This window comes from Vipera ursinii, assembly GCF_947247035.1.
Source record: "Vipera ursinii genome assembly, chromosome: 1".
In the NCBI taxonomy this organism is placed as follows: domain Eukaryota; kingdom Metazoa; phylum Chordata; class Lepidosauria; order Squamata; family Viperidae; genus Vipera; species Vipera ursinii.
Window position 1 is genome coordinate 231,084,487 of NC_139512.1, and position 16,281 is coordinate 231,100,767.

The following is a 16,281-nucleotide window of genomic DNA, read 5'->3' on the forward strand; positions in this document are numbered from 1 at the left end:
GAACCACTGATTGGTTCAAAATTGGGAAAGGAGTTCGGCAAGGCTGTATACTGTCACCCTGCCTATTTAACTTATATGTAGAGCACATCATGAGAAAGGCAGGGCTAGATGAATCAAAAGTTGGAATTAAGATTGCCGGAAGAAATATCAATAACCTAAGATACACAGATGATACCACTCTAATGGCAGAAAGTGAAGAAGAACTAAAGAGCCTCTTGTTGCGGGTGAAGAAGGAGAGTGCAAAACTTGGGTTGAAACTTAACATTAAGAAAACCAAGATCATGGCATCTGGCCCTCTCAATTCCTGGCAAATAGATGGGGAAGAAATGGAGGTAGTGACAGATTTTATTTTCCTGGGCTCCAAGATCACTGCAGACGGGGACTGTAGCCAAGAAATTAAAAGATGCTTGCTCCTCGGGAGGAAAGCCATGACAAATCTAGACAGCACACTAAAAAGCAGAGACATCATCCTATCAACGAAAGTGCATATAGTCAAGGCAATGGTCTTCCCAGTTGCAATGTATGGCAGTGAAAGTTGGACCATAAGAAAGGCTGAGCGCCAAAGAATTGAGGCCTTTGTACTATGGTGCTGGAGAAGACTCCTGCGAGTCCCTTGGACTGCAAGGCGATCAAACCAGTCAGTCCTAGAGAAGATCAACCTTGACTGCTCTTTAGAAGGCCAGATCCTGAAGTTGAAACTCAAATACTTTGGCCACCTAATGAGAAGGAAGGACTCACTGGAGAAGAGCCTAATGCTGGGAAAGGTTGAGTGCAAGAGTAGAACGGGACGACAGAGAATGAGGTGGCTGGATGGAGTCACTGAAGCAGTAGGTGTGAGCTTAAATGGACTCCAGAAGATGGTAGAGGACAGGAAGTCCTGGATGAACGTTGTCCATAGGGTCACGATGGGTTGGACATGATTTCGCAACTAACAACAGCAACAACAATTATCAGAGAGATCTATTGTAGAATCTCAGAGTTGAAAGGGACTATTAAGACTGAAAGGACTGAATTGAAACTAAAGCATTCCAGAGAAATAGTGATCTTTGCATGTTTGATTTTATTGTTGAACTGCTCTTAATGATAGGAAATTTCTTTGAATATTAAATAAGAATCTGCCTATCATGACACTATCATTATGGATTTTGCAGTCAGAAACCAAGAGGACTGCCTTTGATGTTCTGGCGTGTGATATTTGTTCAGATATTTGAAGACTGCTACCATCTTCTCCTTCTGTCAATATCAATATACATTTTATTTGGTTTTACAGGACATAATTTAAAATCCTTCCTATGATCATCCTTGCAAGATCTTCAGGGAAAGTCAGCAATTTACGTATGTGACTTGTTAACTTCCTTCAGTTTCCATGAAAATCTGGTCCTTTGCGTAGCCAATTAAATTCCAACATAACTTTTTCTGACTTTTTCTGTGATTTTATAGAACTTTTGTCTTGCAATTTTTGGTCTTGGAACTGGGAGGGGGACGGGACATGTTGGCATCTGCAGAGGGTCAAAACACAGAAGATGGTGGTTTTGTAAGGGACAGAGTTTATATTACAATATCATTACACAGATTTTGTCATTTTGGCAAAAAAAAACCAAAAACAACCTGGTTGCTGAGGTTCACATGACTCCTCTTCTTATTAATAGCTTGGCTAGTTGATTTACAGATTGCTAACTTTGGTATGCAGATCTAAGTGTCCTACAATATGGGACAGTATCCCGTTTTTCAAGTACATCCTTTGTTTCATTTATTAAAATAAAACTTCTCTCTTCTATTTTATTCAAATCCACACACTTCAAAATCACTAAGGCTTGAAGATTCTGATTCAAAGAATAAACTGGAACTATTTATTTAAAGGCTTAATCCTGGGGAAGTGGGGTGGTTGTGTTCTATTCCATTCTTTTTTTGGGTAATGGGGATATCTCCCATTCAAGAACACGGACTGAAGATTAATTTTTTCACTAGAAGTACAGTTACCTCCAGACCCTTTCTCCAGCTGAGAGAGTGGAGATGTCAGGAAAGAATAGGGCAGGCTTGCCTTTCTGAGACTCGCTATGTAAATAAACAGTCATGCTCACCATAAAGGAGAGTGCCATTTAAAGCAGTTGTCTTCACTGTTAAGTAGATTGTCACTTTGTTCCATTCTTGCCCTGATGAAAATCTATCGTCTGACAGGGATGATAGTGAAGGCAGTTTTAAATAGGAGTTTCCACTGAATGATGGAAAGAATAACGTTGTATCTGGAACAAACAAAAGTACAAGACTGTCAATAGAAAATTAGATTGACTTGCTTTTTTCACCCTAGGAAAGCATGACTTCATACCATTGATACCCTGCAAGGAATAATTTGTAGGCTAGAGAGAGACTTGTCACACAGGCCATCCTGTTCCCTTAGGATTTTTGTTTGCTTTAAAAGAAGAATGATTTTGATGAGATCCTTTTGGCTTTCTTCTGGGCATCCTGGATATGATAATAATTATTCATTGACTTGTAAGCTCCATCAACACAGAGGAATATGAGGAAGCTCTTCTCTCTCTGAAAAGAACTAAATAAGAGTGGGAATCTTCATAAGCAAAGAAGCTTAAGAAGAACAGACCCATGAGAACTTTGGAAGTCTGTAATGAGAACTAAACTCTAAAGGTCTACAGACTTATTCCTCAGCAATATCCACACCACTACCAGCACCATCCCTCAAATCAACTGCTTCCAGTAGCCAACGAGAATTTCTTTTGGTATTTTACTTGCAACAATACTGAGCCAATTATTTATTTTGTCTTTTTAATTATTTTTAAAAGCAGATGTAGGACTTATATTCTAGGAGATTTTCTTGTCCAGGATACACACTTTCAAGCTGATAAAGCATTTGTGGCTTTTTTTTGGAAGGATAGTCCCTGACTTGTTGGTTCCTGATCTTTCCAGAGCCTTCCTTTCTCTCAGCCACTGCCAATATCCCAAAATGGCAGCCCCACAAGCTCTGGTCTTTCCAATACCTTCATTTCCCCTCCCCCCAACTATTGATGAAGTACTGTTCCATGCCACTGTTTGTTCTAGTGATGATCTCAGCAAGATGTTACCATCCTTCTAGAATGGAGATCACCCATGGGACTAGCCTTTCCGAATTTTGTGACTTTTCCTGATTTTGTCCAATGCTAATGTTCCTGGCCTCCACAAACTCTGGAATAAAACAGCCCAGATTTTCTTTTCCTTTGCACAGCTACAGATGACTCCAGATCACTGTTCCATGCACATAACATTTTGCCCATTTCTAAACAACCGTGATGTTTTCTTGGCAGTAGCACAGAAATTGTTTGTCACTACCTTATGCCAAGATAGGTTTTTATTTGTTTGTTTTCCTTTTTTCTTTCCAGTCTAATCTACAGTTTTGGAATTCCTAGGAAGATTCTGACCCAGATACTAAACAGGTCTGAATCTTCTTCAGCTCCAAACTCAATCAGGTATTTCCACATGATGGAACAACCTAAGTTCTAGCAGACAGCAAGAATATCCAACTAACCAATTTACAAATTGGTTTGTAATTATTATTATTATTTTGTAAATTTGTAAAATACAAATTTTACAAAACTTTGGCAATAATAAGAAAACATCCAAATAACTGTATTGGTCACAATTAAATCTTTCTCTCATTCCCAGAAAATAGTACATTAAGTTATCCTACTCTCTTCTGAATCAGGATATATGTTACCCAAATAAAAGTTTATTTAATGTACTTTCATTCTTTAACCAAGTTATTTGAAAAACTGAAAGCAATGTTATGTTTTCTAAATGCCTTCTATCATTTTAGTATAATAATTATTAATGACTTCATCATATTTTACTACATTCCCAATAGTGAGAGTTGCAACAAAGCTAAAGCAGCATATTAACCATATTCATTGGAATAGTGGCATGCCATATGTAAAGCTATATCTATATCTAAGCTATATCCAGAATAATCAACCTTTCATTGTTATTTTACCATATGACAGCTACTGGAAAAATGAAAATGAATCTGTTGTTGGAGAAAGCTGGTTTTTCTTGCCATCCAATGTCTAAATGATTACTTTAGCAAATAGCTTAATTAAGTAGATGTATTGATTAAAATTTATTTTGACAGCTTGGTTTCAACATCAGTGCATCTTCAAGATGACAAAATGTTATACCTGAGGGTGGAATGTGTGTAAGTTAAATATTTGAGCCAACAGCTCACATGATTTCATTGAATAACATCAGAACCCTTGAAATCAGGCTTATTAAGTTAATATTTCAACTACGTTCTTCCCATTTCTTTCTTCTTTTACTATTGATTTTTAATGCATAAAACAGATGGATTATTTAAACAGGAACTGCACAAGAATAAAGATACAAAAATCAGAGTAGAAGATAAGCAACTAATTTTAAAAAACAAAAACATTATTATTATTATTTTTAAAAATGGAAACCCTGCTGTCCATTCAAGAGGATGGACTAGAACTGGAATGGAGAAATGGACTGAAGCACTGGAATGCTTAATATGGTCCCGTCAGAAAACAGCAGTCTGAAATGAAAGCTGGAAAACTTCATTGCGAGATACACTTGCAATAGTCTGGGAATGGGAGCAAGATTTTTTTTTTTAATCCCATTTATATCCCGCCCTTCTCCGAAGACTCAGGGCGGCTTACAATCTAAGAAGCACAAATCAATGTGCTTAGCAATAGCCTTCATTCTATGTATATGCCTGCTTATTAGAGCTTTCCCTCCCCCAAGTGGCAATTTATAAAATAAATTGCCCCCAACAATCTGGGTCCTCATTTTACCTGCCTCTGAAGGATGGAAGGCTGAGTCAACCTTGAGCCTGGTGGGACTCGAACCTGCACTAATTGCAGGCAGCTGGTGTTACTTAAGGAGGCATTAGCCCACTGCTCCACCAAGGCAGATGACATCATCTGTTCCTGCTTCTAGGAAGCAGTGAGTGACTTGTACTGGTGAAAAGCTAAGCAGCTAAGTACTAACTGGTAAATGCAGATATGTCCTTAAGGGATAGGGTGGAGAAGACATTGCATAGGACATTTGTGGTTTTTGTTTTCTTTCTATATTTTCTCCTTAGAAGTTTGTGTTAAATTTGGGGTAATCTTCCTCTGAACTGTCCCAAAGGAGCCTTTTCAAGAGGCAACTGAACCTTCTTTGTTTTTTTTTCTTTGAAAAGAAGCATTTTGCTTCTCATCCAACAAACGTCTTCAATTCTGACTGAAGAATTGAAGAAGCTTCTTAGATGAAAAGCAAAATGTCTTCAAGGAAAAAAACAAAGAAAGTCCAGCTGCCTCTTGAAAATGCACCTTTGGGACAACCATGATCTGAAATGACTGAGAATCTCCATAGATTTCCCTCAAATTCATATAGTATAATTGCCAGTTGCCTCTACAACTGCCTTAGTTATTATTAGTAGCCTTCTGATTTGAAAACAATCAGATGATGACTTGGTTGATTAAATTGCTGTAAAAATAATGCTGATTTAGAAATGGTGTAGTGGAATTTGGTTTCTTCTAGCAAGGAGGGTCCTATGTTCTTATGATCAGAGACCCAAAGAATTAGATACAAACAACTTCCAATCAAATCACCTTTCATTAGTTAAAAAAACCACAGCTTTGTGAATAAAATTTAAGCCAGACTGGAATTAAAATCTTCTAAACTATAGTGACTGTAATTGTTGAAAACAGAATATTGAATAAGGACAAACATTATCTGTCAAGAGATAGGTCATATACAATGAAATCAAGTTAATAAATCAGCATGCATGTCAGGATATTCTAAAATGAAGAAATGGCCAGTCAGCCTTTTAAAAGACAATATAAAACCAAGTTCCTTTATATGTGCAAAAAATGAAAAGCTTAACCACATCAGACAAAAGCACACATTAAATCAATGAGAACTGGATGTATGGTGCTGTGCATAGTTATAAATACTGTGATTGTCTCAATGTTGGTATCTGCGTCTGTGAGACAAATCCTAACATCATTGCTGAATAAACATTTCTCTTTATCCGCTAACCTCATCTACTCCCAGAGTGCAAAGTTGTCATTTCACAGTTGTGCATTATTGGCTTTGCTTCTACCGCATTTGCATTCAAAATGGATGTCAGAAATGTACAATTACTATTTCAACAGGATGCATGCTAGTGCAAGTAAAGTATAATAATTACCCAATTTTAGAAAATACCAACATTCAGGTTTTGAACTCGGTGGGCTCTGAGCCAGGGTGAAGACCCTGAATTGCTAAGGGAGCCTCCTCTTCCTCCAACTTTATTGAATAGGCAAGTTTATTGAATAGCGCCAAGTTTATTGAATAGGCAAGTTAACAGAATTTTGCAAGGCTAAAAGTATTCTCTCCTGTGGACTGAGACTTCTTTTATGTGCTGGTTGTCTTGTCCGCAGTTCTTCCTCCTGTCTCCCAAGGTGACTCCCACATGCCATTATAGCCTCCAAGTTAGAAAAATCATTTATTTCTTAACCTCTAAGATTTTTGTTTCTTATATACCACAGCCCTGTCAATGTAGCAGGTTTATATTCATTGTCATGTTTCTGTCCCGTCTCTTATACTTCTGACTTGCTTATCTCTAATTTTCATCTCTGCTGTTACTAGGCAACTTTGGGCAAACTACTCCCTCCTTCCTTTCTGCCTGTTATTAGTGAAGGCTCTTCAGTAGCTTCCTTATACACTAAGCAATAAATGGGTGGATGGGTGGGTAGATGAGTCAAGCCAAAAAAGCAGACAGAAATTTGATTCCTGAATTTCTGCTCTTATCTCTTACCATTCCTCTGAAGCTGGAGTCCACTGGAGAATTTCTGGAGTTCTTCTGGAACTTTGGGAACTCCACTAAGAACTTCAGAACTTTTTGAACAACAGCCTTAGATGCATTGAACCACATTTTCTCTTCGGTCTCTTCTTTCCGTAAGGCATAGAGCTTCACATTCTTGGGTGAAATGCAGCAGCTCTTTCTAATCTCATGAATGCAGCTCCACCAACACAGAACCCCAATATTCCACACTATTTGGTCTTATACCTCAAAGCTTCTAAAACAACCTTCATTTTCTATAAAGGTAAAGTGTGGATGTGCTAAGTATATGTAGAAGATGGTTAGTGACACTGGGATGATCACAACTGGTTTTTTATGGCCTTGAATAGTTAAAATAATCATGGATTTCAGTGGGATGAAAGCACAATCTTTTTTTTATGTGTTAAGGATCGGCAGCACAAAGTCACACTATGTAAAAGCATGAAAAATTAATGTGCAGTTAGATTGATCTATCTATTTTTCAAAATTATTGGATAGGGATGGAAAATGAAACCAGGAATTCTTTCCATTTTCTGATCACTCCATCTCTCCCAGGGAACAGCCAGGGAAAATATAGTACATCCTCTTTCTGGGTTCACAGTGGTTTAGGAGAGAGAGAAACTTTAAGGAGAAGGAAGAAAAAGAAATGGGATGCTCTTTCTGTTTTAATTTTTTCTTGTTTGAGATTTGGGGCTGAGGTTACTTAAACAATTGAAGGAATTAGTCACACAATGTTGGTTTTAATCAAAAGGTATAGATGTGAAACCCTAACCCAAATATATTTAAGCTCACTACTGTAACTGTAACATTATGATTAATAACTTGTGGCATCAAATAGTGCTGAGAATGAAGGATTGATGTTTTTCTCTAGAATAGGTATTTTATCCTAAATTGCCGATCCCTGTCTTTCAAAAATGAGCCTGGCAAATGGTGCTGTCCTTTCAGTTTTAACACAGAACAAGCTAAAGAAAAGCAATTGTTGGATTCCCTTGATGTTGTTTCTCTTCCCAACTAGCATCACCTGCTGGCAAGAAAAATAAGCATCAATCATTCTTCTTTATGTCTGGCAGGGAAAGAACGCATCCGTGTACAGAGATGCTTAGAATGGCTAGTCTACCCTCTTGCAGGATCAGTCTACTCCTGAATATGTGAGCACTCTTCCAAAAATCTATTTAATCCATGTCCTGAAATAGCCTAGCTGATAGGCCATAGGATAAGAGGAACGGAGTGAGGTAAAGTTAAAGGGAACTATTTTAGTGCTGCTTTGTGTGCAAGTGTTTGTTTGTTTGTTTATTAGAGTTTTATACTGCCTTTATTACTTCATAAGTAACTCAAGGTGGAGAATGTACATAATACTCTTTCCTCCCTCTATTTTCCCCCACAAAAACAACAACCCTGAGAGCTGGGTTGGGCTGAGAGAAAGTGCCTGAGGGACTGGAATTCATAGTCTCCTGCCTTAACCACCAGACCAAACACTCTCTCTCTCTCTCTCTCTCTCTCTCTCTCTCTCTCTCTCTCTCTCTCTCTCTCTCTCTCTCTCTCTCTCTCTCTCTCTCTCTCTCTCTCTCTCTCCCCCATACTCATTTTCAATGAGTAGTTGAACTTATAAACAGCAATTAGGTGGAATGAAGATCTCTCCCTCAAATTAGTTGTAGCCCATCTTTCAAGTGGTAAATTCCCACACAAATCTTGAGTGACACACCACCTTGCTGAAGCCTCCTCTTGTGTGGTAAATTCAACAAGAGGCAAAGTATGGGAGCTGACAGCATCAGCCCCGGTCTCTCTCTCCTGGTTTCAAATGGCCTTCTGTAGAACCCAGGTCTAGCACATTCTCAAAAGATTGTTCAATTTGCATAGGTGAGGAGACTAAGTAGGACCTAAGACCAGGGAAGATCTTCAGAAAGTGTCAGGCAGGTGTTACTCAGGCAGGTGCCTCTGTGGAGGCCAGGAGTCTGTTCTCTCCTGTGTCCCAAACCAAAATATTCACCAGATGATCTGCAATCAGAAGGAAGGAAGGAAGCCCACCATAGGATGAAGTGGCCATAATGTGGTAGGCTTGGCGTGACAGCAAAGCAACAGCAGGAGGACACATCATAAAAAATGTTCATTAGCTTTTGTGCCTAAGTTAGCAGAAATGTGAGGATGAATTCACTGAGACTTAATTTTAAAATACCTTTTTCCCCAACTTAATCGACAAATGTTGCTTAGCTGAGCACCAATAAAAATTCTTAAATTAGTTGTACTAATCTCATAAAATAGAACATTCAGATACACACATTCAAATTCCACTGCACCTGATAAATAACGTATTTATATAACCACTAGAAAATTTGCTCCTTATCAACACTATGTTAGCTCATAAAATACATGTTCGATTTTTTGAAAAGTAAAAATAGATTGGCTTGCCCTTTTCCTTTTCTTAGACTTTAGTATATTTGGGGATGTAAAAGTATACTCTGATTCAGGCATACTGCAGCACTTTACAGAACACTAATGAGAAACCTTCAAAAATATTTGAAGTCAGCACTGCATCAAAATTCATAATCTACATTTTTATTGACCTTAAACACAGCGGGTAAGGCTATATCAAATTTGTTATGTGAAAAAATAAAACTGGAAAGGGGTAGAATCAATTTCTTCCGTCTATGCTTAAAAGATAATAGATTATTTTAAAGCTTCAGGAAACAATGAAAGAATATATTCAGTCTTGAGGAAGGAGTGTTCAGATACAACATGGTGAATGGGGAAGGTCAAAACAACATTATGCCTGGTTTATTTAGGGTGACAGGCTATTAAACTCCAAAGCCTAACTTATCACCTTGCAGTTCGTTGTGGTTCAGTTGGCTCTTGGGGTATGATTTTTTTTAAAAAGTCTGCTGACTACTTCTAGACAAAAATACCAAAACAACCCACCCCCCCCCAAAGAGAAAGAACATGATATTTACAACAGCTAAATGGATTAGAGTCCATTAAGGCAGTGTTTCCCAACTTCTACTTATGTGGACCTCAACTCCCAAAATTCCTCAGTCAGGGTGACCATTCCTAAGAATTCTGGGAGTTGAAATCCAGCCAGCTAGAAATTTCACAGGTTGGGAATTAAGGCATGTCAGCTTTACATTATGTAACATCCTAAGGCCTCAGGCACTGCTAGCCCCCACAATTTTGAATACAGACCCCAGACTTCCAAAGGTTGTCACAAAAGAGAGACAAGTATAAAATGCATGATATGAGAGCAAACATTTAATGTTAACTGCATTGAATTTGATATTATTTATATTTCAGTTGAGTTGATGCCCTAATACTACCCAATATTTTTAGAAGGATGCCTCACTGGTATTATTTTACGTTTTGACTTTCCTCAGGATGACTTCCTGAAGTCCCCCTTTATTTTATCCCCACTATAGAAAATCTGGGTGATTGTTTGAGTTGAAGACTGACCCAAAGGCAGCCTGTGAGTTTTCTGGAGCTCAACCTTAATTTGGGGTTCTCTTAATCACCACGTGATCACATATAGCTGGGATTATCATGTGTTGACTGAAAATACATTGAACAGATAGCTTTTGACTGCAATCTAGCCTCTAGATATAGATTTGCATCCCAGATGTGCGTGCAAACTGGCTGCATTGCTTTTTTCATTAAAAGAACCCCAGGTATATTTGTAAGGAAAGGAAATATTATATTAGAATTTGAGAATAAAATCCTGTTGTCAAAGAAAACATTTTTACTTTTGATATTTGCTATATTATGTTAAGAATTCAAGCCCACTGAACCATATAATAAAAAGACTGCTCAATGTTGCAAGATATAAACAGAATTTTGTATAAGAAGGACTGCTTGTCAGTGCTGGCTGCTAGGAGTATTGTGCAGAATATTTCCTGTCACTAAACAGAATGTGATATTTTTTTTTCCTTTTGGAAGAAATGTTCGGATATTATTTCAGACTTTTGACTGATTGACTGATTACTTGGTTGGTTGATTATGTTTCATAAAATTGATCAACTGTTAGTAATTACATAGATTTTTCTCGAGGAAGATCTGTACACAATCTGATCTTTTAGGTCTCCCATATGTGCACAAACTGTGGCTGTAACCTTATACCTCTTCCATATTACAGACATCTCCAGAAAGCTAAATTCTCAGATAATATGTCTGGAGTGTGATCATTTGAGCATGGTTATCTGTGCCTCAAATGAGAACTCTGAATTGCTTTGTTCTATGGTCCAGTTGTTTGTCAGGAGTCTTCTTCAACACCAAAGTTCAAAGGTGTCAATACTATTCCTATCCTGGTTCTTTAAAGTCCAACTTCTGCTTCCATAAAATGTCACAGGGAAAACCATTGCCTGCATGATTCTGATCTTAGTAGGTTCAGATCTGAATATGTTTTTCAACGCCTTCTTCAATGCTGTACCGAATGCTAGCCTCTGGCATAATTCTTGCTTGCCTATTCCTTTACTGTTGGTAGCTAAACCTAAAAGACAGAAGCTATCCATTACTTCATGATCTTAATTGTTAATTCTAACGCTGGTTGCTATACCTCTTTGATTAGTTTGGCATTTACATTTAATCTTAGCCCTGTTATTTACTCTGCTGTTTGACTTTCATTAGTGGAGTTTGCAGATCATTTGCATTTTCAGCTACTATCATCAGCATAATTCAAGTTATTGATATTTCTTCCTCCTGTTTTTCAACTGTGTCCTTCTTCTAAACTAACTTCCATTAATATATATTCTACATATAAGTTGCATAAGGGGATAGTATAAAGCTTTGCCTCACTTCTTTGCCCCTCTGGAGCCAGTCTGTTTCCCCATGTTCTATCTGCACTGTGGTTTCCTGACCTGTGCATTAGTTTTACTTGAGCTTGTTTATCTCTTTTGAAGAAAAAAGAAACTCATTATACCAGTCCAATTGGGTGTGAATACCCTTGCTATTGAATTGTTCATACCTCTATTGACAGATGACTTGGGACAGTCATAAAGTTATGTACCTCTTCCTTTAGACAGAATGCAGGCTCATTTATAACAAGTTATATCTGTAATTAATTGATGCACAGAATGACAAAATCATAAGTTTGGAAGGTGTTTTGGTGAGCTTCTAATCTGGCCCATTGTCCAGGCCAGGAGTCCTGACTATCCCAGACAAATAGTTGTCCAATCTTTATTTGAAAACTTATACTGATGGAAGTTATAATTTATAACTCCCGATACTCCCATGTAACACCTCTTCTCCGCGAGCTGCATTGGCTTCCAGTTGCCCTCCGGGTGAGATTCAAGGTGCTGGTGATGACCTATAAAGCCCTAAATGACATGGGTCCGGATTATTTATGGGAGAACCTTCTGCCAGCGTCAACTTCCCATTGTCCTGTGTGCTTCCACAGAGAGGGCCTCCTCAGGGTGCCATTGGCCAGGGAGTGCCGCCTGGCGGCCCCCAGGGGAAGAGCATTCTCTGTGGGCGCGCCCACCCTCTGGAATCAGCTTCCTGTTGAGCTCCGGATGGATCCCGACCTTCACTCTTTTCGCCGCGACCTAAAAACCTGGTTATTTGAGCTTGCCAGCCTGGACTGAGGGATTGGGATTTTAAATTTTAGAATTTGTCTTGTTGGGGCTAACTTAATTTAATTTATTTTTTAACTTTGTATACCATGTTTTAACTGCCCTGTACACCACCCCGAGTCCTTTGGGAGAGGGGCGGTATATAAATCCAATAAAATAAATAAGTAAATAAATAAATAAATAATTCAGTACTTTTAATTCCAAGAAGCATGCTGAAACTCAAACTGATCACTGGTTACTATTTTCATCAATTGTACTTGAACTTATCAACTTCAGCTGCACTTTATTGATTCTCATTCATTCCATTATGCTTCCAGATAAATTTCCTACATCCACATTATCTATCTTGATTCGGATGGAAAGAATACATAGAACAAAGGGTCATCTGCATATCAATGTTTATCCACTTTCCCAAGAACTGAAATATAGCCCAGACTGACTAACAGATCTGAACTATATTTGATCAAGAGCCCACATTATCCAGCATTTTGCTTTACATCATGGTCACACAGATAGTTATGGGTGCTCACAAGCAAGTCATGAAAGTATTAGTCCTTTTCCATGGCTGATCTCTGTTCCAAAAGAACTGGCATTCTGTGGCATGTTCTTTTTAGCTAGTTGCCATTGACAAAATGTTGTTCATAAAATAATCAAAGATATCATTATCACATGTTCAGGTAATGAATTTCTAAAACTAAGCATAGACTATGTAGAGACATATTTTTTAAAATCTAAACTGCTGTGCTTTAGCAAGCAATGGTTCTGTGCTGACCGACTTGCAAATATATCCAATTGTATTCAATGAGATTGATTCCCATCTTATTAGGCATAGGATTTCAGCCTTAACCCAACCTGTGTTTTAGAACTGCCACTAATACTGACTGTAAAAATCAATGATCTGTATCACAAACTAATTTCTGGTATTCTACGATGGCTTGCTTAGCTATTGATTGCAAAATACAGTCTAATCTATAAAGAGAACTTACTTGGTTCATAGATCTTGGCTATATAAATGTACTACACACACTCTTTGTCAGGCTATTCGATCAACTCCAAATTAATTTAAGTGAAGAGCCACTGATGTAACTTAGTGCTCAGAGAAATGGGGGAATTTTAGAAGACATTCTGGAAGAGCAAGAGGAGTAAGTAATGCAGACATTTGAAGGAAGAAATCTGCAAACCAGGTCCCTGTTTGTGAATATTAAGAATCTTGTTACCAATCCTTTTGGATACCCCAAAAGTCCATATATTATTAATTTTTCCTGCTTTGCATGTCTTGTCTTGTGACAGTAGCATAAAAGATCTATCAGAAAATGGCAACAAAAGAATTCAGAATTCTTGCTTGAAATACATTTTATAAATGGAATAAGGAAAAAGGAATAGTAAGAATGCAATCTAACAACTCAAGTGTTTTAAATATACGTACATAATAATCAAGGAATAGTGGGGGAAGTGGCCTGTAGTGACATGAGGCATACATGTTGGAGAGGGAGGGGAGACATAATAAACAAGGACAATTAAGAAAAACTCTACAGAGAGTAAATAGTATGTCAGATAACATAGAATAGTCCAAATCTAATAATCTATGTAAGTCCCTACTCCATATAACAAAGTCAGACATTAGATATTTCATGCTTCCATGAAAATCACAAGCAAATTGGAATAAGCCAAGATGATATTAATAGTCTTTTGAAAAACTAGGCTACATATTCCTTATAAGAAAGACCCTTTCAGAACAAATGGAATGTAATCTCCAACTTTTCCATTTTATAAACATAATTGAAACCCAAAGTATAATATTTGTTCTTGAGCTTCAAGTTCCTTTTGCCATCATGACTTCTAGAACAAATATATTTCTTTAATCTCACTATTTGATTGAAGTTCTTATATAAACTAGATAAACTGAATTTTAATAGGTCAGTGATAACAAGATATAGCTTCATAATTCTTTGCATATCATAAATTGTCTCCTTAATAATTTCTTTTGTTATCATGTTCTCAAACATGGTCATTTAAAATATTATTTCAGAATAAAATATACAAAAACACTTCATAGACAAACAGTAATGCTAGATTATTTTAAATCAGCCCTTTGCTTTAATGAGAGCTTATCTTAGCACCCACGGATACAAAACTTTACCTTATCAGGTTTACCAGCACATCTGAATTCTAACATAAATACAAATATATATATATATATATATATATATATATTGTTGAAAGTTCTTTTCCTGATGTTATATTATCAGCTTGGTTTGCATGCTTACTACTCTGAACCCGAATTAAAAAGAAGTGGGTACAATCTGTCAATGTTCTGAATGAAAAATGGGAGGTCATAATTTTCCCTCTTATGATCTCTTATGGTTGAATGCACTAGTGATGGAACACATTTTCCAATAAAAGCAATGTCATCAGCACTGTGCTCAATAGAGAACAATCTGATTCATGCCATTAAGGAAAAATCCAATGCATTGTTATCTCTACTGCACAGAAAACCTTTAATTGGCATTATCTTAAATGTCAAATTCTTAATGGGCTTAAAACATTGTCAAAATTTCAATAGAGGGCACACTTATTGAAGTTCCTTGTTTAAGCCAACCAAGTAAAAAATTTAAATATTAGAGGATGCATTTTACTATATTCCTGTAGGGTAGGGAATATACTTGTCTATAAGGCAGTGGAATACCACAGACATAAATAATAGTGGTTGGACTATTGTTCCACTGTTTTATTCCACTGCAGCAATAGATTCCTTGTTTAGGACACTGATTTGCCACCTGCTCTCTGATACCTTTTTCATAAGCGAACAGCTATCCCAGTAGCAGTTGGTGGGAAAGCTGACCCAGGCAAACAGGTAACAGAAGCTTAGCACATTTCTTTTTGTGTTTCTAGGCAACCAAAGTTGAGATAAAAAAGTCCCTGATGCCAGGTCATCCATCTGTTCTTGTTATTATTGTTTCTTTATCAGACTGAGAAGGGACGCGGTGGCTCAGTGGGTTAGGACGCTGAGCTTGTCAATCGGAAGGTCGGCAGTTTGGCGGGTCGAATCCCGAGTGCCGCGTAGCAGAGTGAGTGCCTGTTACTCGTCCCAGCTTCTGCCAACCTAGCAGTTCGAAAGCACGTAAAAATGCAAGTAGAAAAATAGGGACCCCTACGGTGGGAAGGTAACAGCGTTCCGTGCGCCTTTGGCGTCTAGTCATGCTGGCCACATGACCACGGAGACGTCCTCGGACAAGCGCTGGCTCTTCGGCTTTGAAACGGAGATGAGCACCGGCCCCTAGAGTCAGAAACGACTAGCACGCATGTGCGGGGGAACCTTTACCTTTACCTTTATCAGACTGAGGAGTGAGCTAAGACCCCATTCGGATAGCATAGGAAAATAAGAAGAGGAAACTTAAGAAAGAAATAAGGTGAGAGCACAGAGATTTGTTGCTCTGGGTCTGCAGTCACAACAAGCAAGCTTCCCCCAGTATCTCTCGTTACCCTCCCAGTTTACATGATGCCTTGTTCATCTCTATCCCTATAGCACCCTCTTGCTCCATCCTTTCTTTTCTCTCTCCATCCTGTCCCCTCACTCTCTGCTGTGTCCTATTGTTCTGTCACCCTCCTCTCCAGTATCTTTGCTCTCTGCCTCTCTGTCCTGTTCCCAGGGATTTTTTTCTCATAGAACGCTCAGAACGGAGTTCCGGCGCCTTTTTTGGATGGAACCTTGTAGGATAGGCAAGGCGGGTTGCATGACATGTGTGAGTTCCGGCACCTTTTTCTTTTACAAAAAAAGCACTGCCTGTTCCCAACCTCTTATTTGGCTTTCAGGTGTGTACATGTTTCAATATAAGCATCAGAGCCTATGAATGTATTTGTATGAGTGTATAGGAATGCATAGAGCCTGCATACATCTGTACGCATGTTTAACTTTTTAAC

General features: G+C 38.0%; 1 protein-coding gene across 1 annotated transcript in view; it reads right to left on the reverse strand.

The window, feature by feature from the left end:
- The window catches only part of EYS (eyes shut homolog), a gene marked incomplete at both ends in the record, with an annotated part of 678,422 nt that overhangs the window by 137,597 nt on the left and 524,544 nt on the right, over nt 1–16,281 (reverse strand). Inside the window, one exon of the mRNA XM_083372645.1 lies at nt 2,082–2,243. Coding sequence (XP_083228771.1) covers nt 2,082–2,243 — 162 coding nt within the window. The remainder of the gene's footprint in view (nt 1–2,081; nt 2,244–16,281) is intronic.